Source organism: Carcharodon carcharias, chromosome 2 (genome assembly GCF_017639515.1).
Source record: "Carcharodon carcharias isolate sCarCar2 chromosome 2, sCarCar2.pri, whole genome shotgun sequence".
Classification (NCBI taxonomy): Eukaryota; Metazoa; Chordata; class Chondrichthyes; order Lamniformes; family Lamnidae; genus Carcharodon; species Carcharodon carcharias.
Genome location: NC_054468.1, coordinates 216,978,545 through 217,004,430, shown reverse-complemented (window position 1 = coordinate 217,004,430; position 25,886 = coordinate 216,978,545). Strand labels below are relative to the sequence as shown.

The following is a 25,886-nucleotide window of genomic DNA, read 5'->3' as shown; positions in this document are numbered from 1 at the left end:
AGTGCAGACGGTGGAGGAGCCGGGGGAGGGGCTGAGTGCGGGCGGCGGAGCGAGGGGGAGGCCGTTCACCGCCAACAGGCACGTCAGCCCGGGCCGCACCATGGAGAACGACATCCTCGACTCGCTGGAGGATCTGGGGTAGGTGGCGGGCGGGGCGGAACGGCCCCGTTTTAATTTATCCGGTGGTTTCTCTCTGCCCGACCGGGCCCCCCACCCCCTCCCTGTATATTAACGAGGGCTGAGGTGCTGACCGCCCACCCGGACATGTGGTAGTGAATTGACCCTGTGCTGGTTATAAATAACCTGCTGAGCTGGGCCTGGCCCTGTCAGTCCTACTGGGCCTGGCTCCAGAGGCAAAGCGTTTCCCTCCCCATCGCTGCCGGCACATGTTCCGCTCCCTGTCAAAGAGCAGCTGTAATTCATCTGCCCCTCTCCCCTCCATTTTATTTCACCCTCGATCATTTGCACCGTATTGCCCGTAACTGGTGCTTGCCAGCCTCAGGACACCCGATGCAGTATTGCGGAGGGTGGGTGGACACGACCATGTGGACTGACCCAGTTGCATAAGCCTGCGCTCCCCAATGCTCCCGAGCCAATATTGATGGATTGTAACTCAACATTTTCTTGAGCAACTTTTGAAGTACGAATGACAAAAGCAGTTTGCAGTGCCAGCCTTCGCCTAATATTGCATGCAAACACCTCTAGGTTTCTAAATATTGTTAAAAAGAGCAGAAACACTTTTAGTAATTCGTCTAAATAGATCTTCTTGGCATAGAAGGACACATTGGCAAAAGTCTTTATAAGAGTTTTGTAAATAGGGGCATGGTGTACAAAAGTCAGAGGTAGCGCTGAATCTCTCCAGATCATTGATTAACATGTAATTAGACTTGTGACAAATTTTAATGCCCTCCTCTAAGAAGGGCACCAAAGCCCTGGAGAAGGTCCAGGGGAGATTTACGAACACAATACCATGGGCGAGGGGAGAGCAGAGAAATTAGGTGACAGTAGAATGGAGTAGCTTAATAGGAGTTACAATAGAGATGTTTAAAACTGGTGAATTTTATTGAGGTAAATAGAGAAAAAAAATCTCTGATCTGAGGTAAACATTTACGATCGAAAGGGCAAAGGAAGGGATTGAGAGAGAGACCTTTTCATGCAGTATGTGTTTAGGACATGGCGGAGTGCTTAAGCAGAACAGAAATGGGAGCTTTTATCAGGGAAGTGGGGTCCACTCCGTAAGGAGGAAAATACCACATTGTCAGACTACAGCATTCAGGCTAAAATTGACTGTTGAAGTTTATTTGCAAGCAACTTAACTATGCACAGCGAGGGACTAGCAGTATAATATTTGACATACTATATAAACTGTTAAGCTCTTAATTTTTAGGAAATCCATTCCAGTAACTTTTGAATCGTGCCTCAGCTGAAACATAATGAGGTTGATAATGGAACTCCTTTTGCCACCTCAGTAAAGAACCAGGCTGTCAAAAAAGGGAAATGGAGTGATAGGGAAAACCCATATCTCTTGTACAGCTCTTCTGTGCTTCAAATGTGTAGATTTGAAGGTCTCATGTCATCTCGGTAGTTTTGCAATCTAGATTAGTTTAATTAACTTACACCATTCAAAGGGGCAAAGTGTGAACCATCTTAGGCAATCCCTTGGGATCAGGGATGACTTGCTTCCATTCCAGTTTGGTTCTGAAATGGCTGACAAGTCCAATGTGTGATCTGCAGACTCTGCCACATCTGGGTGGTGCTTAGAAGGACGGATAGATGAGTTGTTGAGAGGTCTTGTGTGCTGTCTACACCTCAACTTCACCTCTGTGTGTTTCTGACGAAGTCTCTGTGTGTCCTGTACCTTCCTGAATGAACTTGGTCACAAACCAGGGACTCCCAGGAGTCACCTGGGAGATGTTTGACCTCTTCAGGGATGCTTTGGGGACAATTCTAAAGATATTTTCATTGTCCTCATAGTAGTATCCTGTTGCAGTTGAGTTCCATGTAGAGTTGTTGCTTTGGGAGACTGGTATCAGGCATGCAAATGACATGTCCTGCCCAGTGGAGCTGTCTTTGAATGATTAGCACCTCAATGTTAGGCATGTTGCCTTGGGAGAGGACACTGCTATTGGACGGCCTTTCTGGCTATCGTATTTGGAGGATCTTGTGAAAGCATCGCGGGTGGTACTTCTCCAGTGCTTTTGAGGTGCCAGCTGTAGGTTGTCCAAGTCACTGAAGCGTATAGGAGTGTGGGGAGATGTGAATAGTTGTCTCTTCATTTCTATAAGTTTCACATCATTAATACCTGGCCACAAGAATGTCTGCAGATTCACTCCTTTTAACATTCCAAAGATGTGGGAATGTCACAGACTTGACCTGATTTGAATTCTAATCACGACAGCACACATGGTTAGCTATCTCCCCTGAAACAAATTGTTACTTCTAGATTCTTGCATGTGTCTCGTCATCAAAATAGACAGCTCGAGAGAGTATTCTGCCAAGATAAGTGAACTTATCCATTCAGGTCCTGGTCGTGAGCTGAAATCTTGAGCACATGCTAGGGCTTTCCTGGAGTGGGCTGGTACATTATTTCATTTTTCTTCAAGCTGATTGCAAGGCCAAAGTTGTCACATACATTGGAGAACAAGTCCTTGCATACTGCATGTTCAGATCTGACCCAGCAGCCAGTGCGCAGGCATCAGCAAACAGGAAATCGCATAGTATGTCTTGGAAACCTTGGTCTTTGCTTGGAGTCGTCTCGGATTGAGCAGCCTACCATCCATGTGATGTCTGATTTTGATCCTGGATTACCATCATGGAAGGTATCCAAGAGCATGGTGGTAAAAAAAACATGCTGAAGAGGGAACGAAGAGGAGTAAGTCTGCTGTACGCATCCGATTTAAAAACAAAAAACTGTGGATGTTGGAAATCCAAAACAAAAACAGAAATACCTGGAAAAACTCAGCAGGTCTGGCAGCATCGGCAGAGAAGAGTACAGTTGACGTTTCGAGTCCTCATGACCCTTCAACAGAACTAAGTAAAAATAGGAGAGGGGTGAAATATAAGCTGGTACCAGCTTATTTTTCACCCCTCTCCTATTTTTACCTAGTTCTGTTGAAGGGTCATGAGGACTCGAAACGTCAACTGTACTCTTCTCTGCCGATGCTGCCAGGCCTGCTGAGTTTTTCCAGGTATTTCTGTTTCTGTTTTTGTACGCATCCAGTGTGTATCAGTGCCATGCCAAGAAGCATAACAACTTTCACTTGAGCTGCCTTCGGATGCCTGACACTCACTTACCAAAGCAAATTTTCTATGGAGAGCTTGAGTCTGGGGTACAATCTCATCGCAGTCAAAAGAAGGCGCTACATGGATACTTGAAGGCTTTACTTAAGAGTTTTGATACCGACTTTGAGTCCTGGAGAAGCTCGCCCAGGATTGCTGTACCTGGCACAACCAAATAAACAATGGTGTGACCTCCTTTGATAGCACGCGCATGTCAGAGGCAGTGAGAAAATGCAAGGAGAGGAAATCAAGTCAGCAATTCGTCCAAACAAATCGTCTGCAATATCCAGTCTACTGCATTCACTGCTCCCAATGCGGTCTCCTCTACATTGGAGAGACCAGACGCAGACTGGGTGACTGCTTTGCGGAATACCTTCAGTCTGTCCGCAAGCATGACCCAGACCTGCCTGTCACTTGTCATTTCAGCACACTATCCTGCTCTCATGCCCACATGTCCACCCTTGGCCTCATGCATTGTTCCAGTGAAGCTCAACGCAAACTGGAGGAACAGCACCTCATCTTCCAATGTTCATGTTGAACATTGAGTTCAGCAACTTCAGATCATGAACTTCCTCCATCCTCACCCCTTTTTTGATCCCCTTTTTTTAATATTTATTTTTTAACTTTTATACATATATTTTTTCTCCCACATTTCTATTATTTTTAAAATGTATTTCCATTCATTATTTTATCCCCACCTTTTAGCCTATTTTGATCTTTTTTCCCACCCCACCCCCACTAGGGCCATCTGTCACTTGCTCATCCTGCTTTCTACTCTTTATGTCACCATTAGCACCTCCTTTAGCTAGTAGCACCACCATCAACAGCCCTTTGACCTTTTGTTTATGACATCTTTTGCAATCTCTCCTTTGCTTTCACCTATCACTGGCCTTCTATCCAGCTTCACCTGTCCCACCCCCTTTAACAGTATATATTGCACCACATTTTACTTCTCTAGTTCTGAAGGAGAGTCATATGAACTTGAAATGTTAACTCTATCTTTCTCTCCATAGATGCTGTCAGACCTGCTGAGTTTTTCCAGCAGTTTTTTTTTCAGATTTCCAGCATCTGCAGTATTTTGCTTTTGTCTGCAGTATCCTGTCCCATTTGCATCCAAACCTTCCAGGTGCAGATTGGCCTTAGCAGTCACCTGCGTACCCACTGGATTCCAACCAAACAGCTCAGATGATGTGCATGGTCATTTTTGCCTTGAAGGGTGAACAGTATTTCTAGATAATTTTGTGTACTGTTACTCCCTTCAAAGAAAAAAGAACTGTTAGGAAAGCAACCAGCAGTGTTTAAATAACATTGGCTTGTCTATTTAAAAAAAAACAAGATCTCTCACTTGAGACATGATTCTGTCAGACTGCAGTCAATTAATAAATTCCCACCTCTGGAATTGACATGTAGAGCTGAAACATTTTCACAGATTGTTATTTCTGTTGGCAAGTGTAACATGAAGCTTCAGTTCAAAAGCCAGGAATATTGGTACGTTGTGGAATTTGGGGCTCCTTTTGGATATAGTAATTAAGATACAATCGAGGGATTCAAAGACTTTCTAGAATGTTCATACAATCTCATTCATTTTGTAGATACAAGGGTCCACTACTGGACGATGGTGCTCTGGAGTTGGCAGCTGGTGATGGGGCAGCTTCTCCAGAATATACTAAATTATGTGCCTGGCTTGTATCTGAACTGAAAGCTTTCTACAAACTGGTAGAAAATGTCAATGCAACAACTAGTAAGTATGGTTTGTTATTAAACAATGTCCAATTGCATTACCCAAGTTGATAGAATGATTTAAATCCAGTCTACACATAAAGTAGTCAGTATTTGGAAATAATTACACGCAATTTCAACCCACACAATTAAAAATATGTATTTTGGCACCTTGAAAAGGAACTGCTCTTACTTATGGCTTACTTGAGCTTTTAGTTAGCATGACTGTCTGTTTCGTTCAAACTGCCAAATCAATCTTAAGTGCTTAATCAATATTTGGAGTTTAAAATCTCATTTTTGCATTATTGAAGATGGTGGCATAGATAAGGGGGAGATGGTGGGGTAGTAGTAACGTCACTTGACTAGTAATCCATTGACCCAGGCTTCAAATCCCGCCATGACAACTATTGGAATTTGAATTCAATTAATAAATCTGGAATTATAAGGCTAGTCTCAATGCTGGTGACCAAGCAACTATCATTGACCCATCTGGTTCACTAATGTCCTTTAGGGAATGCCCTCTGAAATGGGCTAGCAGGGTCAATTAGGAATGGGCAACAAATGCTGGCCACCGATGCCTGCAACCCATGAAAGAATAAAGAAAAAAAATAAATAGATGGTGCCAGAAAACCACATCCATGCTACCCCAGTGTCTAAGAGATATTGCATCCATAAAGCTTTTACTTAGCTGTAAACTGTTGGTCATGTTTGCATGTCTTGACTGGAAGGAAAGGAGGGAATTCATATGGTAAATGGCTTGATTGGATAAAATATTTTCCATTCAAATGCAAATGTATCTCAATAATCTTGACTATTATCTGGATGTAAGATTTTAGTTCCTCTGATCTTATTTTTCCTCACTTAATTTTTTTTTTTAACTCACTTTTTATAGGCCCCACAGAAGCTGAAGAGTTTCAGCTGGAGATGAGCGGTTTGCTGGCTGAGATGAATTGTCCCTATTCTGTTCTAACCACTGGAGATGTCACTAAACGCCTTCTCAACAAAAATAATTGCCTTTTGCTGCTCAGTAAGTTGCAGGAGAATTTGAGCCATTTTCTGATTAATTATTGGATATGAAACTTAATCACTGTTGCAATGCTTGGCAGTGTTCAGTGTTAAAGATACACTCTCTCCCAAAATTTATACATGTGTGCAGGTACATGAGTATGCTAGCCTAATGGTTATCCACTGGCAATCCAGAGGTTGTGACTTTAGGTGCCTACCATGGCAAGTTGGGAAGTGGAATTGATTGCATCTTTGATTTGTTGCTGGCCCTAGATTAAGGAGCAGTACAACTCCACAGAGACCTGGCATTGACTTGATGGGCTGAAAGGCCTTCTTTTATGCCATAATGACTGAAAGCTACAGAACCCAGCTGGTTCCCTAGCATCCTTCAGGAAGGGAAACCTACCTTTAGCCGCCATATGACTGCAGTCTCACACTGGTTGACTTTTAATGACTTCAGGGGTAGAAAATAAATGTGACCTTTCCAGTGCTGGCTGCAACCATGCTATTCAGAAGACTGGGGGATAAATGTCTGGAGCTGTGTGCGATGTTTAAGTACATTAAAATGCGCTGCAGAATCTTGTGCACTGGTTGCTTTGTACAAGTTTCATTTGTAAAATATTGGTGCAGATGCATACGTCACTTGGGGTGTGAGCTGTATATTCTTGCACTGGGTTTTACAGAGGTGTCTTACTGATGTCAAATGATCAGCATGCCAGGTTACAATGGCTTGCTTTATTTCAAGATGGTCATCGTTCTTGTCCCATTCCAATTTTTAAATATTGTCGCAGTAGTTTGCCACCATCTCTGTCACACAGAAGATAATAGCCTCAGTTTTGCATCGCCTCCTGGGCCAAATTGTCAAGGTGCAAACCAAAGAAATGATACCTCTAACTGCACAGAAGGGGGCCAGTTTGGCCCAATTTATCTGTTCCAGCTAATTACTAGGCTGACCTCTACTGCAGAGTGTGACTAATTGTTGCTCAAGCATGTGGATCCTCTGATGCAAATCAATTTTCTGATGCTTAATGCAAATATTTTTCCCCTTGATATACTTGAGAATTCATGATGGTTCACATTTGGCACTCCACATCTGCCTTTGTTTCACATAAGGACTATGGCTGGCAATTACTGCTGCCAGTATTTGATTTTAGTATCGAAATCAAATAAAGCCATCATTGATGAGCATGTGGGGATTTTTTAAAAAAGCGAGCAACTACAGATTCCCCCGCCCCCCCCTCCAAACACCCACCCCCGACCATGCACACACATAAAAACAATAATTTCTGCTCCTCCCCAGAAGACACCATAACACGTTATGCTCAGTATCCTCCAGTACCTTCATAGGATGAGTATAGGCAGTGAATCACAACAGCAACTTTTTTTACGCAGTGCCTTTAGCATAGTAAAATGTCCCTAGGTGCTTCACAGGAGTATTACCAAACAAAATTTGACAATGCACCACCTGAGGAGATATTAGGGCAGATGCCCTAAAGGCTTGGTCAAAGAGGTAGGTTTTAAGGAATGTCTTAAAGCAGGAGAGAGGTTTAAGGAGGGAATTCCGGAGTTTACTGTTTTGGCAGTTGAAGGAATGGCTGGTAGTGTGGTTAAAACCTGGATAGTCAAGCAACCATTACTGAGAAAGCACAGATACCATGTAAAGGATTGTAGGCTTGAAGAAGATTACAGAAATATGGAGGGGTGAGGCCATGAAAGAATTTGAAAACCTAGGATGAGAACTTTGAAAATTGAGGAGTTGCTTAACCAGGAGCCAGTGTAGGGCAGTGAACACAGGTGATGGGTAAATAGGGCTTCGGGCGAGTTGGGGCAGAGTTTTGGGTGACCTCCAGTTTACAAAGGGTACAACATGAGAGGCCAGCAAGGAGTGCATTGGAATAGTAAAGTCGGGAGTTAACAAAAGGATGGTAAAGGATTCTGCAGCAGCTGAGTTGAGACAGGCGTAGAGTTGGATATTAGAGAGGTGGAAATTGTCAGTCTTGATGCAAGTATGTGGTCTGAAGCTCATCTCAAGCAGCCTGGTTCAGTCTCAGACAGTTGTCAGGCAGACAGATCAGCTCAGTGCCTATGGAACAGGATGTGTGGCAGGAACCGAAGGCAATGACTAGTCCTCCCAGTAATTGGAGAAAATTTCTGCTCATGTCGAAGCAGTGTGACAATTTAGAGATGGTGGGGAGGTTGTGAGAGGTGGTGGTTAGGTAGAGCTGGGTGTTGGCAGAACACGTGTGAAAACTGACACTGTTTTTGGATGTTGTTGCTGAGGGCCAGCTTGTAGGCTTTGACTAGGGTGGAGGTCGGAGACGAGATGACAATTGAGACTGGTTCTGATCATTGCTTTCCATGCATGGGCTTTTCAACAAGAGTTACTAGATAGCTCTCTAGTTGAGGAATATTGAGGCAACTTTTTCAGTTTACATATTGCTGCCCTGGTTGAGATCAGCTACAGAACACAAACTGGGAATCACTTATGTGCTCCTTGCTGAAGTTGTTTGCATCCTCTAATACTGTTGGCAGAGTTGTATACCCACCAGAAACTCAGGATGGGAATGTAGTGCCAAAAGGAGCATAGCCAACAGTTGATCAGGTTGAAAAACTGTAGATGACAAAATTGTTTAATTTGATTATGGTGTTCTTTCCTGTTTAAATGTATATTACTTTTGTGTTCATTCATGGTATATGAGGTCAGTTGGAAATTTTAAAACTGAGATTGGTAAAATTTTAATTGTTAGGTTAGGAATTAAGTTATATGGAACCAAAGCAGATAATTGGAGTAGTGATTCAGATCAGCTATAATTTAATTGAATGGAAAAACAGACTCCAGGGGCTGAATGGTTTCCTATGTGATCATTGCTGGCTAAACTGTGCTAATCCCAAGTTGCCCTGGGATGGTGGCGTGCAGCCATCTTGAACTACTGGTAGCGGATTGATAGTTTAGTGACTTGCTATGCTATTTGAGGGTAGTTAGTCAACCATGTTGCTGTGGGACTGAAATTGCATATAGGCTAGGCTGGCTTAAAGACTGCAGGTTTTCTTCCAGAAAGAGAGTTAGATTTTTATGACAATCTGGAAGTTTGATGGTCACTTCTCCAGCTTTTTGTTTCCAGGTTTTTATATCTGAATTTAAATTCTCAAACCTCCATGGTGGAATTTTAACTCATTTCCCAAATACCAGTCTGGTAACATTGCCAATACCCCACTGTACCCACATCATTATAAGTTTGAGAGAGAGAACAAACATATACAATATGAATGTTCATGTTGTTGTAAAATATATCAATTTGAAATGTTCATGATTTGTTCACTCAAGGTTGTGACTAAACAGGAATGCAAGTATCGATTTTGTGTTTACACTTTCTGGAGGCAGAGTTTTGATCTTTGCCCATTTGTAGTCTGGATGGGAAATCTAGCTCGAACTCTGCTGTCAATTTTACACATGAGATCATGAAAGAGCTGTGCTGACGTGGATTTTTGTGACCTCAGTGCAGCACACTTCACTGTTTACCTTCTTTGTCACCACTCCGGAGTGAGGCTGGTTGATAAGTAACATGAATTTAATCTGGGGTAGATAACTCGATTACAGCCCAGAACCTCGTGCTAGTGAGTCTGAGTTCCCGTTTTCTGTTAGTGTGCTGTGTAGATGTATTGCTTCAGTTCTAAAGAACAACTTGTAACCAGTAGCCATTAAATGCCTTAGAAAACAAGTCAATCTTTGGTGTTGGCAGTTTGAAGTAATGAAATTAAAATCTTGTGCAAAAGCATATAAACATTAAACTTAATGCTTATAGGTTTTTTGCAAAGCCATGTTGATGCCAATGTTCTAAAGCAGCCAGATGGCAACTCTTGAATAATAGGAAATGGCTAGATATGTGGCCCTAAAACTCTTCTCTTTTTGAAATGAAAAAATATTCAAATTCTTTACAACTTCTCCTGAGGTGGCTTAATGCTGTTCCTAATGATTCAGTTTACTGTTTGGTGTGGTACAGCACTGAATTATATCGATCAGTAAAATTCTGTGTTTAGTCCCTAGTGACTATAACTGATCCTGGCATCTCTGCATTCCAGATTTGGAGAAAAGGCATGTCGGCAGCCAGATGTGCACCTGTTGGTTGGGGTTGACAAGTATGATCCCCTCTTTTTCCATGTCGAATAACCTTTTGACAGCCGCCTTACAGGCTCATGTAGAAAGGAGACTAGTTGATACGATTTGATATGGTTTAATATACCATTGATATAATAGGGCTATACCTGAGCAATTCAATGCCTTGGGCAAGGAAATTAATTGTGTGCAGTAATGTGCCGAAAATTTTGTAGTTCATTTACCTCTTGTGTTTACATTCCGCTGATTTCTGTTCCTGTAGCTTACCTGATTTCTGAGCTTGAATCTTCACGGATGCTTGGTGTGAACAACCCACCAAAGAAGCAACCAGATAAAACCAGCCAGTCCTTCATGGAGCTGAAATCCATATGCATCACCCTGGGTATGTCCAAGCCCCCAGATAACATCACCATGTTCCAGTTCTTCAGTGGGATTGAGAAAAAGGTACATGCACAAGAACAAAATTGTCCTAATCTGCAGCATTTAAAACTTAAATCACTCAACCAAACTGGTTCGGTATAAATAATTATTTTTAAACATCTATTGATGGAGTTTCTGCTTCAGGAAATACATAATTTTTTAAAAGAAACAAGAGTACAGATCAGTTGAGCAGAAGTTTCTTTTGGTCATGCCTTTTGACTTGAAGTTTTAACTACTGCTGTAAAATCTAGCAAGAGTTGCACCTTAACTCAAGTTTCTATCCTCCATGTATAAAGGAGCAATTTTAATACTGTATTTTATAGTGAATCAGGACTGAGGGACTTCCACAATTTCACCTTAAAACAGTCTGTTTATTCCAGGAGAGGAAGTGCAAAGAGGCATTTACTTGGGGATTTGAGATTATTTTAAAAGCCCCAGTGATCAAGCTACCTATTGAAATTGGAAAACTGCATTTCCAGCATCTCTCAGATTATTGACTGGCACTGTTTCACCCTATTGTACCTTATTCTCAGGCGTCCACCACACAATTGGGTATCAAACTTCTCCATCCCAATACTCATTTGTGTGTGGAAGACTTTCCAATCAACAAATGAGAATCAAATTGTTTTAAAGCATGAATTTTCAAATGCAAAAGCATTGATTAAACTTTGCTTTGTGTTAGAATTACTTAAGTGCTGAGCACTTTTGTTAACATGACCAACAGTAAAGATTTGTTGCATTTTCAGCTGCTATGTGGTTGAAGTTTTTAACTAATTAACCCATGGTAAATCCTGGGATTTTTAAAGTGGATACTGTGCACAAAGTCCCAATGTGGGAAAAGTCAGCCTGTGTGTTCCCACCTCTCGACCTGCAAAACTCAAGGGAATTCAGGTCATGTCAATGTAACCTTTACTTAAATTTAATCCCCAGCGCAACCATCCTCAGCTGCTTTATCAATGGCCTTCCCTCTGTTATAGAATCAAAAATGATTATTGGCTTCTGAGCTCTATTCACAAGTATTCTAATCACGAAGCAACCTATGCCAATTTGCAGCAGGATCTGGACAGCACTGTAATGAGTGGATTACTACCTAATCCCTCAATACCACTCCACAGTTTACACAGGTGAAGTCAGCAGTGCGATGGAATACTGACTGCAGACATATTTTTGTGCACTCTTGGCATCAGCACCATCTAGGATAGAGAAATTTGCTTGATTTATGTCCTGCCTTGCCATTTCGCTCAGCATCCAACCTCTTTATACAGAAGTGCTGTGGATGCAATATATCCTTTGTACAAGGTGCACTACAGCAACTTGCCAAACTTGCCAGCAGCTTTGATGTCTACCAACGAGGAAGGCAAGAGCACCTGTGGTACAGGAACATCATCACCTTCAAGTCCTATGCCATCTTGGCTTTGACAGGTGTTGATCCTTCATTGCTGGCTCAATATCTTGGAATTCCCTACTTATCACCATAGTGTGTCTGTAATCACTTGAGAGCCCATCACCACCACCTTGGAGCATCTGAGATTTGGTAAATGCAGCCTTGCCAGCCTTTTCCATGTCCCAGGAAATAAAAGAACAATCATGAAGGATAGAAAAGCACTCTGGCGAGGTGGTTGGTATATTCTTTCAGGTTATGCATGAGCAATATGGCAGCGGTCATCGCATGCAAGACTTGTATGCAAGAGCGATCTAAAAACCCTGCTTCCAGCACTTGAGAAAAGAGGATAGAGCATTTGACTTGAACAGCAGGTGTTATTTTAGTAGGTGGAGGAATTTGGAACCAGGCTTCCAAATAGAATAGTTCTGGTAGAACTGAAAAGAAACAATAAACAGCAAAAATTCTGACATTACTAAGCAGCCCAGCAGCTGAGAGAACTTTCATCAAGGAATATGTTTTATATCAATTGTAACTAGGATTTTCATTCCACTATTTGAAGAGATTGGCCTTACAAGGAGACTTGAAGGATATTTGCATTTATAAAACTACTTTATAATGTTACTTAGAAAAGTCCTAGTTACAATTATTTCAAACTATCTTTACTGTCCACACTGGTTCTACTGATAATAGTGGATGAATGATCAGTTAAGCTGTTTCTGGTGGTGTGAATTGAAGGAGAAATGTCAGACAGAAAGCTGGAAGAACTGCCTGCTCTTTCTCTTCTAATAGAGTCATGAATTCTTACTGACATCCATCTCAACAGACCAAAAGAGCTTTTATTTAATATTTCATCCAATGAATTGCACCTACTTTAGTGCTTCAATAGAGTCATGAACTGGCATCGGAAATTCAGGACCTGAGGAAAGGGCAGCACACTTCACATGTTGAGGGAAGTCTGGGAAATCTGCCTTCATGTTTCTGATGAGAAGTGGTCACCTGAATTTTCATATGGGTCCACACATTTTACATGATCCTTTCTCGATGGTCTTTCTCCAGTACATCCAAAACCGGTTAAATTGTCATTGTTCAAAAACCTGGCGCTGTTACCTCTTGCTTCAAACTCTGTCGAGGACAAGATGTTTCTGGAATTATGGCCAGGAGTACTTTAAAGATGAGCTTATATCTTCAGAAGTGAATTCAACTTGATAAAACTGTTTTCCTGGAAAAATAAGTTGCACAAAGCAGTTTGGAAGATTTGGAGATATAGACACAGAGCAGCATACCCTGTACTGCTATTGCAAAATTAGAGCAGCTGCTACAGATTGGATAACAAAGACTCATCGATGTTAATAATTTGAAAGCAATTGTTTTTAGATTATCCACATTTCTGTAATCAAATGAAAGGAGAATTGTATTCTTGAATGCCTGTACTGTGGTTGACTTCACCCACCATCAGCTCCTTTCCTAACCCATTTGCAGTCCCTTTTTTTAAGTAAATTTAATTATGTTATTATAAAATATCTCCAACAAGAGAGAGAGCCTAATGCAAGTGTGTCTGACAAATAGTGATGTTTTACAAGATTTAGGCATTGCGCAGTGTTCAAGGACTTAATACCCTAATTGCTGATCACATATGATGTTGAACAGGGTCAGTCAAGAGAGTGTGCCAGGTTAAGTACGATAAGAATAAATATCAAATTTGCAGGAAGTAATGAACAAGAATACTGCATTCATCTACAGTACACTGTGTAAGAACATAGTGTACAATACATCTGTTCTGTACATAACCTTGGATTACGTGGTCATAAAATATTATGTACTTTTTGAGGAAAAGTAAGCAGTTCGCCAGGTATCCAGACCGGCATCCATCCTTAAACCAATAGCAGCAATAATGGAGCAAATCATTGTGAAACATAATTCTAAAATTAATTAATTAAAAATAGCAACCAGTCAATAGAGTGGCCTCTCCCCAAAATGTATTGTATTAAACCCCGATTAAAAGCTGAAATCACTTTAGTTTTAATCCAGAAGGTTTTCTTATGAAACAATATTAGTGAAATGATAAAGCTGCCTTTGGCTTCAGAATAAATATAAAATGCTTTCAGGAACAGATCATGCTCCCTGACCTTTTGCTTTTTACACTTGATCAAAGTTTGTTCAATTTATTGGACCTGGTGGTATTCCCTGTGGATCAGTAAAGGGGTCAGAGTATAAAAAGTCTATTGGAGTGGCAAATTTATTAAATAAAAGTAGAAGTATGAAAAGCTATTAGGATCACAGAATCATGCCACGCATCCTGAAAACTAATTAAATAAAAGCTCCCCTTTCATTTGCTGTGGGTCAGCACTCAATAAACATAAGTGGAGAAGGAACTAAAATTTGGATTAATATCAGAATTGTTAGATTATGTTTAAAAAAAAATGGCATTGTATGTCGTGCATGCAAATTAATCAGCTAAGTCTACATGCTGGCCTTGTAAATGGCAGGTAAATGCACAGCTACTAGCCAACCATGCCATAACCTTTAATCCATCTCTGTCCAGAAACACTAATTGTCTCTTGAAACCACTTGGATGGCTTTAATTTCCTTCTCTAGTAACATTGTCAAGACTATTAGACATTCTTGTGGAAAACTGCAATGTCTGGCATTCATTCTTTTTAACTTCCGAATTTTCACCTTATTTCCTATTATTTAAACCCTTCACTGCAGTGACTGTTGTCATTTCCACTCCGAAAATTATTAGGGCATCCATTCCGTGTCTGAAGGTTATTTCAGAAATTGTAGCTCTGTGATGGATGATTTCTTTTTAGATTGCTTTTTCGTCTTTAGCTTGATGGTCCTCAAATGGCTGTTTAATTATGATTTGACCTTAAATAGGGAAAAAAAACACCTGTTCAGTTAGATTGCGCTAATTATTTTCACTTTTACTTGATTTTGATTTAAATATATTTTTCTTCTTTAGCTTAAAGAATCTTTGTCCAAGGTGCCCCGAAATCATGTGGGAAAGCCTCTGATGAAAAAAGCACTTGGGCCACTTCACTGGGTGAGTAATAAAACCATTAACTTTTTGTGAAGCACACGATAGAATGAATTGTGACCATTTCCATATGGATTAAATGATCAATCCTTTTGTTCTTGGGTAGTATTAAATAGATATTACTTAACTGTTTAAAGTGTTGAACAATACCATTCTTTCAACTTCCAAAGAAACTAGAAGACCACTTTCTGATGTTGAATCCTGTTTTCAGCCATCTTATTTGAAAATACTATCAAATCACAAATTGTATTGTTGCAAGTTAACTATTAATTAGTTAAGAAAGCGCATGGAATGCTTGCCTTTGTAAATCGGGACATTGAAAACAAAAACACTGAAGTCATGCTAAACCTTTACAAATCTCTGGTTAGGCTTCAGCCGAAGTATTGTATATAACTCTGGGAACCACACTTTAGGAAGGACGTCAAGACTTTGCAGCAGGTACAGGGAAGTTTCCCATGATGATATGGGGCTAAGGAACTTCAATCATGTTGAGAGGTTGTAGAAGCTAGGATATATCTCCTTAGAAAGCTAAGGAAGGAGCTGGTGGAGGTATTCTCAATTCTATTTTAAATAGAGCAAGTAGGAAGAAACAGTGTTTCTTCCGCAAGTGGGTCAGTAACCAGAAGTCATAGATTTAAAATAAAGAAATGAACCAGAAGATTAATGGGGAGAAGATTTCTTCACACAGTGGGTTGTTAATATCTGGAACACACTATTTGAGAGTGGTGTAATCAGAGTCTAGAGGAATTTTCAAAGGGAACTGGACATGTACTTGAAGAGGACTAATTTGCAAGTTTATAGTTAAACTGGAGTGTAGGACTAAATTGGACAGCTCTTTCAAAGAGCAGACACAAGGACAATAGGCTGAATGCCCTTCTCCTGTGCTGTAAGATAACTGTTTTTCCAAACTGAGTGTTTATTGTCTCTGAAAATTAGTGTGCACAGATGAAATACTTTTATTTGTTGGTGAATGGAAATAATATTTCCAAATCCAACCCTGAAAAAGCAACAAAAATTAGACCACCAACCAATGCATCTTAACTGGGAGCCATATTGCACAATGGATTAGTATTTTCTTCTTGGAATTTGGATTCAAATCCTGGCCACACTGACTGCTTTCTTTGCTGGCTGCAAAAACCCAATGTGTTGTGGGTTTGGGCAGATTGAACCCAATCACAATCAAGCATGGGCCTACAACATAAAACTAATTCAATAATTGGTAGTAACTTAGCACTGCAGCTGGCTGCCCCGGCATCAGGTTTTGAAGTGGGGGCGTGTTTGAGTGTTCCCAGATCTAACCTACATTTTTTTTTAAATCCAGTATTGGAATTCTAGCCCTTTGCAATAGGATAATAGTTCAGTCTGCTGACCATTTGGATCCTGATCTAGCCTGTTCACAGAATCACAGAATCTCACGGTGCAGAAGAGGCCCTACGGCCCATTGAGTCTGTACTGACACGTGAGAAACACCTGACCTACCTACCTAACCCCATTTACCAGCACTTGGCCCATAGCCTTGAATATTATGACCTGCCAAGTACTTATCCAGGTACTTTTTAAAAGATGTGAGGCAACCCGCCTTCACCACCCTGCCAGGCAGTGCATTCCAGACCTTCACCACCCTCTGGATAAAAAAGTTTTTCCTCCCATCCCCCTTAAACATCCTGCCCCTCACCTTGAACTTATGTCCCCTTGTGACTGACCCTTCAACTAAGGGGAATAGTTGCTCCCTATCCACCCTGTCCATGTCCCTCATAATCTTATACACCATGACCAGGTCGCCCCTCAGCCTTCTCTGCTCCAGCGAAAACAACACAAGTTCATCCAACCTCTCTTCATAACTTAAATGTTTCATCCCAGGCAACATCCTGGTGAATCTCCTCTGCACCCCCTCCAGTGCAATCACATCCTTCCTAAAATGTGGTGACCAGAACTGCACACAGCACTCCAGCTGTGGCCTCGCCAAGGTTCTATACAACTCCAACATGACCTCCCTACTTTTGTAATCTATGCTTCGATTGATAAAGGCAAGTGTCCCATATGCCTTTTTCACCATTCCACTAACATGCCCCTCCGCCTTCAGGGATCTATGGACACACATGCCAAAGTCCCTTTGTTCCTCAGAACTTCCTAGTGTCATACCGTTCATTGAATACTTCCTTGTCAAATTACTCCTTCCAAAGTGTATCACCCCTCGCTTTTCAGGGTTAAATTCCATCTGCCACTTATCTGCCCATTTGACCATCCCATCTATATCTTCCTGTAGCCCAAGACACTCAACCTCACTGGTAACCAGCCAGCCAATCTTTGTGTCATCCGCAAACTTACTAATCCTACCCGCTACATAGTCATCTATGTCGTTTATATAAATGACAAATAATAGGGGACCCAGCACAGATCCCTGTGGTACGCCACTGGACACTGGCTTCCAGTCACTAAAGCATCCTTCTGTCATCACCCTCTGTCTCCTACAAATAAACCAATTTTGAATCCACCTTATCAAATTACCCTGTATCCCATGTGCATTTGCCTTCTTTATAAGTCTCCCATGTGGGACCTTGTCTAAGGCTTTGCTGAAATCCATATAAACTACATCAACTGCACTACTCTCATCTACACACCTGGTCACCTCCTCAAAAATTTCAATCAAATTTGTTAGGCATGACCTCCCTCTGACAAAGCCATGATCAAACCTTGCCTCTCTCAAGTGGAGATAGATTCTCTCCTTCAGAATTTTCTCCAATAGTTTCCCTACCACTGATGTGAGACTCACTGGCCTGTAGTTCCCTGGCTTATCTCTACAACTCTTCTTAAATAGCGGAACCACATTAGCTGTTCTCCAGTCCTCTGGCACCTCCCCCGTGGCCTCTGGTTGCTGTGGAAGGTAGTAAGTGATGGCTGCTTTGTTAATAGTTGTCCCATGCCAATGTCTCTCTCCTCTTAGTGGTTAATTTGAGAACTTTATGGAGGCTCAAGTAAAAAGTTGTCATGTTAGCTACAAAAGGACAGTCCAGTACAGAATAATTTAAGACTAAATGCCATTGTGTTTTTTTTTAAATTGAACTCCACCCCTATTCCAATGTACAAATGAATGTCATGATACCTCATGGTGGGGTAGGCAGAGGCCAACTAATCTGCTTCCCTATACCTCTTGTGCATAAGAGCTTGTTTTGATGTCCAGCTGTATTTGTTTATCCTGTTCTTGGCGCTTGAACGATGCTGCTGAATCTTTGCATACAAAATCTTCAATTTTACTTGACATTTGACTTTTTGAGTAGAACAAGTTGGATTTCCAAAATTATTTGAAAAACAAGTGTTGGGGCTGCTGCTAAGCTTCTTCTTTGTAGCTGCAGTGGTATTTCGAAGGAAAAAATTCATCTTCTGTTTACTTGCAGGAGAAATTAGAAGCCATCAATCAAGTCCTGGTTAATGAATATGAAATTCGACGAAAGATGTTGCTGAAGCGAATGGATGTAACCATTCAGTCATTTGGCTGGTCTGACCGAGCTAAGGTATTAGACTTAGAGTAATCCTGTTTCCTCTTATTCCAAAGCAAGTTGCTTTTGCTAAGAAAATAATTTCCCAAGAAGATTGTAATTACAGATAAAAACTGTCCTTCTGCAATTTTGGATTATCATCAACTGTTTGATAGTGTATGGGTTCAGAGACTTCACTGCAGGAAAACAATCCATTAATTTAATACTAAGTATTTTTACTCAATTTTGACAAAGATCCTGGATATCATTGAAAGCTCAAATTGCTTCCATTTTTAAAAGAAGAAACTTGTAAACAGTACATAAATGAATGTATTTGTGATGGTTGGAAATATTTGCATGGACTGTCCGTGCATATCTAGAGTAGAAAAATCAATGGTTGAGAACGAAAATTTCCCCACTTCTGGCATACGTTGTTGAACTTTAATCAGTAAATTAGAAACTTCACTTTCTGATAAAGATAGCTGGTGTGGGAATCGGCAGATTATAGGCAGTCTGCTAACAGGAACAGGTTTGGAGCCCCCCAAACTTTCTCCATTTAGCAATGTGGCAACTGGAAAGGAAAATTTCATGCTACTAGTTTGAGTTAATTCTGTGTTTGAGTCTGAAAGGTGGAAGAGCAGCCAGCAGTAATATGTTGACACCTTGAAATCATTTTAACTGCTACAGGATCTTTGCAAGCGATCAGATTTCTTTTTTTTAAAAACTCCATTTCAATCCGATTTTGCTGGTGCTACCACAGCGTCAGCTTTCTCTAATGCTGGCCTTTCTTAAATTTGGCTTGTTGTCTTAAACTGGCTTTGCTTTGGCAAATGAAGAAAAACTGAACCCTTATTTAATGTTGTAAAATCCACAGAAGCTTTTTGGGAGCTCCTCAAAGAATTATCACTGTCATTTATCCCCTCTTCCTCCCAATATTGAAGAGATTGTCATCTTAGTGCATTGGTACAGTTGACGCAGGAACTGATTATACATTGTGACTAATGAACATGGACCTACTAGTTACTATTTGCGGCGCAGCATCTTGGAGATAGTGTGCCAAGAAATGATGTTGCCAGTTGAATATGCAGGGAATTTTGGGTTAATTTCTAAGCATGCATATTTACAAATTGTGATCCAGCCATTTTTACATTTAATACTGATTTTGTTTGTTTGTGTTCCGCTTTGCACAGAGCCAAACTGAAAAATTGGCCAAGGTCTACCAGCCCAAGCGTGCAGCTCTGAGTTCGAGAAGCACCGTTTGTGTTGCACACCTGTTAGCTGCTCGAGAGGACCTGTCCAAGATTATGCGAACCAGCAGTGGTTCGATCCGGGAGAAGACTGCGTGTGCCGTTAATAAGGTAAAATAAAGTTAGACTTATTTAACGTTGTTCCACCAAATGCACACCATAACAAAGGTGAGTCATGTCTCCAAAGCCATTGATCTGCTAATTGTGATGCCTCCTAACTATGGGTGTGGTTATCAATTTGAACTTCAGATTCAATTATTTGACTCTCAGGTAGGTAATAGAGCAATTTTTAATGTTAGAGCTTCTGGTTGAGTTTGTATTTATGTAACAGCTTATGAAAATGTTCCTGAACACTTCCTGTAATGAAATATTTTGCAGTAACTTAGACAGGCAAATGTGGCTCTCCCCGATCCCACAAACAACAATGAGATAAATAGCCTGGTTTATCTGATTGTTTTTTTTTCTCTAAGTTAAGGGAGGAATGTTGGCCCAGACTTTAGGAGAATTCCTTTCTCTTTTTTAAAAAAATGATAGGAGCTCTTTCAAAATTTACCATAGCGTGACCACAATTTTAGAATGTCTGCTGATGTGGCAAGCGCTTAGTCCTGCAGTGAGCAAGTACAATCAGCAGCTGTGTCAATTCAACAATAAGTAACTGTTTGTCTGCAACTTTCTTTTATTAACAATGGTAGAACATAATAAAACAGTACATGCAGCCGTCTCTTTTGCTCACGTTCCTCAATGGAAATACTATACCTCCTATCTATTTTTGAATGTAATGTAAGTTAAATAAAAGCCAGCACAGATTTGTTGTAGGCAAATTATATTGGACTAACTTGATTGAGTTCTTTGTAAAAGGGAGAGTTGATGAGGCAGTGCAACTGATGCTCTCTATATCGAGTTTCAAAATGCATTTAATGGAAGTACCAAGTAATTGCAAAATTGAAGCCTGAGAGATTAACAGGGCAGCGGCTGCTTGGATTTATAATGGGCCATAGGACACAGTGCAGTGGTGTGCCCCAGTGGTCAGTGTTGGGACCACTGCTTTCTTTGATATGTATTAATGGCCTGGACTTGAGTCTACAGGGGATAATTTCAACGCCTGCAGATGACATTATAGTGCAGAAGGAGGCCATTTGGCCCATCATGTCTGCACTGCACTGACATGAAACCCGGAAATGTGGTAAACAATGAGGAGGATAGTAACAGATTTCAGTAGGGTATAGACAGATTGAAATGAGTAAATACATGGCAGATGAAATTTGACACAGAGAACGTACATTCATTTATCTTACAAAATGAATCATAAGTGGCATTATAAAGCAAATGGTATAATTTTAAAAAGAATGTAGGAAAAGGTTTGGGCATGCACATACACCAGTCTGAAGGTGGCAGGACAAGCTGTGACAGCAGTTTAAAAGGCATATTGGATCCTTGGCTTTATAAATAGAAGAATGGAATATAAAAGTTAGCAAATAGTTGCTTGGTGGTACAAAACTTGTGTTGCTGAAAAAGACATGTTGTTGATGCTTTCCATCTTGCACTCATCGGAACAGATTCACGAGTGCCAAATTTGAAAGGGAACAGCAGTTTATACTGCATGTGAAAATGGGTACTGTTTGGATGGCAAGTCAGCTCTGGTCGAGATGTTGCCATGGCAAATGCACAAGGGAGCATCATAATGTAGTGGCAGCACCAGTGGTGTTTTCCACTAACAGGATGCTGCTGTCAAGCCGAAAAGATGTTCTGTCTACCACACAAATGAATAATATATGTGAGTTTCAGTGCCGGTGCGATGCCAGGTACGTAGGGCTGTACATCCCAACAACTGGAAATTGTATTAAACAGCATGTCAATGCAATGGACAAGAGTGCAGTCCATTCTCAACCAACCCTTGCCTGCAAAGCTCAGAACATAATGTCTAATGTTAGATGTGATTCTGCGATTGGGCAGCTTTTGCTGAACAATCCCAAATGCTAATAATTACACTATAATTACACTAACAACCAGTTTATGATTATCAGGCTTGCTGGAAGCTATATATATTCATATGCAGGGACCTGTCCTCTGCAGGCAAAAGGAATATGTCCAGGCAGTGCACTTTTTTTTGAATAAACAAAAATATAAGGGACAGTAGCTCCCTGGTGCATTTGCCAAGGCAACATCTTGACCATTCAAAGCCAATTTGCCAACCAATCAGCATCCCTTTTCTCGTGTAGTATAAATTGTTCCCTTTGGAATTTAGCATCCTGATGAATATAAGATGAAAAGTTTTGACAGCATGTCTCTTTATTTAGCAAGCGCAAGCAAGTTGTGCTAAACCTTTATAAAAGACTAGGTAATTCCTAGCTGGAGTATTGAGAGCCATTGTGGGCACCACACATTAGGATGGATGTCAAAGCTTTGGAGAGGAAGCAGGGGTTATGTACTAGAACGATACCATGGATGAAATACTTAAGTTACATAGAGGCACAAGAGAAACTGGGGTTGCTCTCCTTTAAAGCAGAGGATGGGTTTGAAATCCTGAAGGGTTTTGATGGAGTAAGTAAAGCGAAACTGTTTCCAGTGGCAGAAGGGTTACCAACCACTGGATACTGGACAAGGTAATTGGCAAAAAGACATGCGGGGAAGACAATTTATACGGTGAGTTGGTACGATGCGGAATGCATTGCTGAAAGGGTGGTGAAAGCAACATCAATAATTTTCAATGTTGAATTAGATAAATAATTGAAGAGGGGAAATTTACAGGGCAATGGGAAAAATACAGGGGAATGGGACTAATTTGATAGCTCTTTGGAGCTAAATGGTAGCATCCTGTTCTGTATTGTTCCATGATCTGTCTTGGCTACTTGAACATCTATTTTGTGTGCTGGAAATATGAGCTGTTTTATATAAAAGCTTTACGTTGTGATGTCTGAAATTGTGAATGACCAGAAATAATATTGTTCAGATACTTCCCCAAAGCTCTAATAACCTTCGGTTCCTTGGTTTGATCATTTTGCAGGTACTTATGGGAAGAGTGCCAGACAGAGGCGGCAGGCCAAATGAAATTGAGGCCCCTCCACCAGAGATGCCACCATGGCAGAAGAGACCAGACAATGTCCAGCCCAGTGGTGGACGAGGAAGAGGCGGATATGACCAAGGCTCGTATGGAGGTGGAGGAAGAGGCGGATATGACCAAGGCTCATATGGAGGTGGAGGAAGAGGCGGATATGACCAAGGCGGGCGAGGTGGGGGCCGTGGTGGATATGATAGGACAGAACAAGGAGGACGTGGAGGAGGCAGAGGAAAAGTTCAAGGCGGATGGTCAGATGGAAGTGGCGGTCATCAAGATTCTAGCTATCAAGGGGGGCATGGTGGTTACCATGGTGGCGGTTACCATGGTGGTGGCTACCAAGGTGGCACTGGCAGTTATCAAGGAGGTAGCTACCATGGAGGTGGTGGCAGCTATCAAGGGGGTGGCTATCAAGGAGGTGGTTACCAAGGACATCAAGACAACAGATATCAGGATGGCGGCCATGATCAGGGTGGAGGACGAGGTGCAGGACGAGGAGGTCGTGGTCGTGGGGGTCGTGGAGGGCGTGGGGGTCAGGGTGGTGGGTGGGTCAGCAGAGGTGGACTAAACTACAATCAGGGAGGACAGTTTGAACAATATTTCCAGCAAGGTGGCCAACAGTATAATGCTTCTGGTTTCTATCAAGGTAGGCAGTATTCTAGCTAATAATTTGATAGTCTTGAACATTGGCTTCTTCCTACAAGAGTCACAGACTCCGCCATATAATAGTTACCAACTGTTGAATGCCACTAAAATCCAATACCTTGTATTGAATCAGCAGTGTTGCAGATTGTTTGCAAACAATGGGAAGCAGAAATACCTTGCTTTCAGCAGGAGTGAAGGCTTGTGATTCTAGATCTTTCTCTTTTTACCTCCTACCCCCACTCTTCACAAAATGGGTTTTAGGCTTAAAACTGTACTTGAAGCGCAGCAAAAAAAAAGGCAGAGTTCTGCTTTACTGCATGTGTAACTGTCACTGGCACGGTTAAAACTTTTCATTTGTTGAAAGTGCACCACAAACCTAACATATGAGCCCAAACTGAGCCTGGAGACCCCTTTCTATTAGCTGGCCCTTTCAACAAAAGCATTTGCAGAGCTAATGTTTCTCTTCAGTTCTAGAGATTAAGCCGCATGGTAACTTCTTGCTGGCTAGTAATTGCACATAACCGTAAACTTCACAAGCAGAGTGAATGATGGTGTGAGAGATGAGCGATAAAGTATCTGTGTGCTGTTTTACTGTTTGGAATTGTTGGGTTTTTTGTTGAACTCGGTTACAGATGATGGGAGGAATTCTTTGAGTATCGAAAGAGGATTTCAGCACCATTTATTTAAAGTGTGTGTATGTGTACGTGTGCATATCTGCATTTTTACCCAAACACTAAAATGAGAAATTGTGGTTGGGTGTCACCCGTGGTTTTTGCATATTTCTAATTTATAATGTTTGAGAAGTTTACTGTATGTCATCGCTTTTGCAAAATTGTGTAATCTAAAAGCTGCAAAGGATTTTCAGCACAGAAAGGGCTAATGTGTGGGTTCAGCCTTAAATTATGATGCACAATGCCTATAATTGTACAGACAAGCAAGAGCATTGGCCAAGAACGGCTGACTGTTTGTAAACACTCAATTGTTTTTGTTCCCATTGAAATACTGGCATGGGCCAGATCATATATGGCACACACTTCGTTATTTGGAAGTTGAGGCAGTTGCTGAATATTAACCCCTGGTCAAAGAGCTGGAAATAAAAGCGAATGTGAAACAAGTTATCCTATATACACATTCTTGTGTTGTGATTTTGATGCTGATTTCTTTTCAGTTTGAGCATAAGTGTAAGTTGATATGTATCTGTTTTCTGTTAACTCGTTATTGATCCGCAACCATTGCAGCCACAGTGACCTCTTTTGAGTAATATAGACATAGTTGACATTGTATTCTGGATAGGTTACAGAAAGGTCATCTTATACACACAGCTGGCTCGTTTTTGCCTTTTTTTGGCACTTATTGCACACTAGAGGTCACTCTTGTAAGCTGGGAGTAACAGGCTCTTGGTTGACATAACTGACTGCCAATTGGTGCTGTTCTCAATAGGAGGCATTTTTGATTTGCTTTCACTTCAGTTACTGTGTCTCATCTTGAAAAGATCTTTAACACTGGTTTCTATCTTGCTTATTTAAATGGTTATCTTGGCTAAAACTGCTGTTTAAGTCCCACAGGCTTCTCTGTAGGGACCAAAAGCACATGCAAAGTGTTTTGTCAACCATTAGAATCATCTTTTGTCTGTATGTAATGTAACGTGCTTTTTTTAAAAAAAAGCTTATTATTTAAATCGAGGATTTAACACTATTTTGCCCAAAAGCAGTGGGGAAAATTATAAGCTGCTAAGGATATTTAAATCAGCAGTATATATATTGTACATTCTGTTTTTAAAAGGGTTTAAAAATCTAAATGACATTTAAGTCTAAAGATCACCTGTTAAGATTGTCTGTTAAGACTCGACCTTGATTTTAGGGATTGACACAATGTTTGACCCAGTGGGCAGTGTGATTCCACTTGTCTGAAAAAAAACGTAACTGCTTCTCTAATGCAGTGAAACCTAATGTAGATCTAATCTAATGTAGTACAGATAATTGAATAAAACTTTGTTATTTAACAGGTGTATTTGCATAATTTATTTGTGTGGGAACTAATTTCCTGCTCAGTACACAGAAGCACTTGTAACTTGCTTCAGAAATTTGTTCAATTGCCCCTTTTGTGCTGTGAACTGATATCAGCTGGGTGGCCTGTAGAGATACCTACTACTGTAGTGGAAAGGCCTGGGCTGGAGGAACATAAGTCAGCCCAGGTTCCCTCTTCAAATTGCTATCCAGCAATTCTCAGCTAACATGTTCACAGGCACACTCAGTTTGTTGAGGACAGATTCAGGCTAGACTGATGTGCACACAATCAAGTGACTTCTCTCTACTTGCTGTGTCGGCTAATACATAGCAAATGTTTATTTAACAAAGTATCAATTGGGGCGGGAAATGCAGGGGGCCAACCAGCAGAAGTCAACAAATAGCTATGAATTTAAACTCTTATTTAAAGGTACAATGTTAGGGGATATAACTGCTTGCTAGGGTAGAGGACCTCTTCATCAGAGAAGTGAAATCACTT

At 41.0% G+C, this 25,886-nt stretch overlaps 1 protein-coding gene across 1 annotated transcript; it reads left to right on the top strand.

The window, feature by feature from the left end:
• Nucleotides 1-25,383, top strand: fam98a (family with sequence similarity 98 member A). The gene is made up of 8 exons (XM_041182919.1): nt 1-138; nt 4,872-5,020; nt 5,891-6,025; nt 10,380-10,561; nt 14,884-14,964; nt 18,354-18,470; nt 19,625-19,792; nt 22,686-25,383. Exons 1-8 carry the CDS (start codon nt 101-103, stop codon nt 23,400-23,402), a joined length of 1,587 nt encoding a protein of 528 aa, XP_041038853.1. The 5' UTR covers nt 1-100; the 3' UTR covers nt 23,403-25,383.
• The last annotated feature ends 503 nt before the right edge of the window (nt 25,384-25,886 follow it).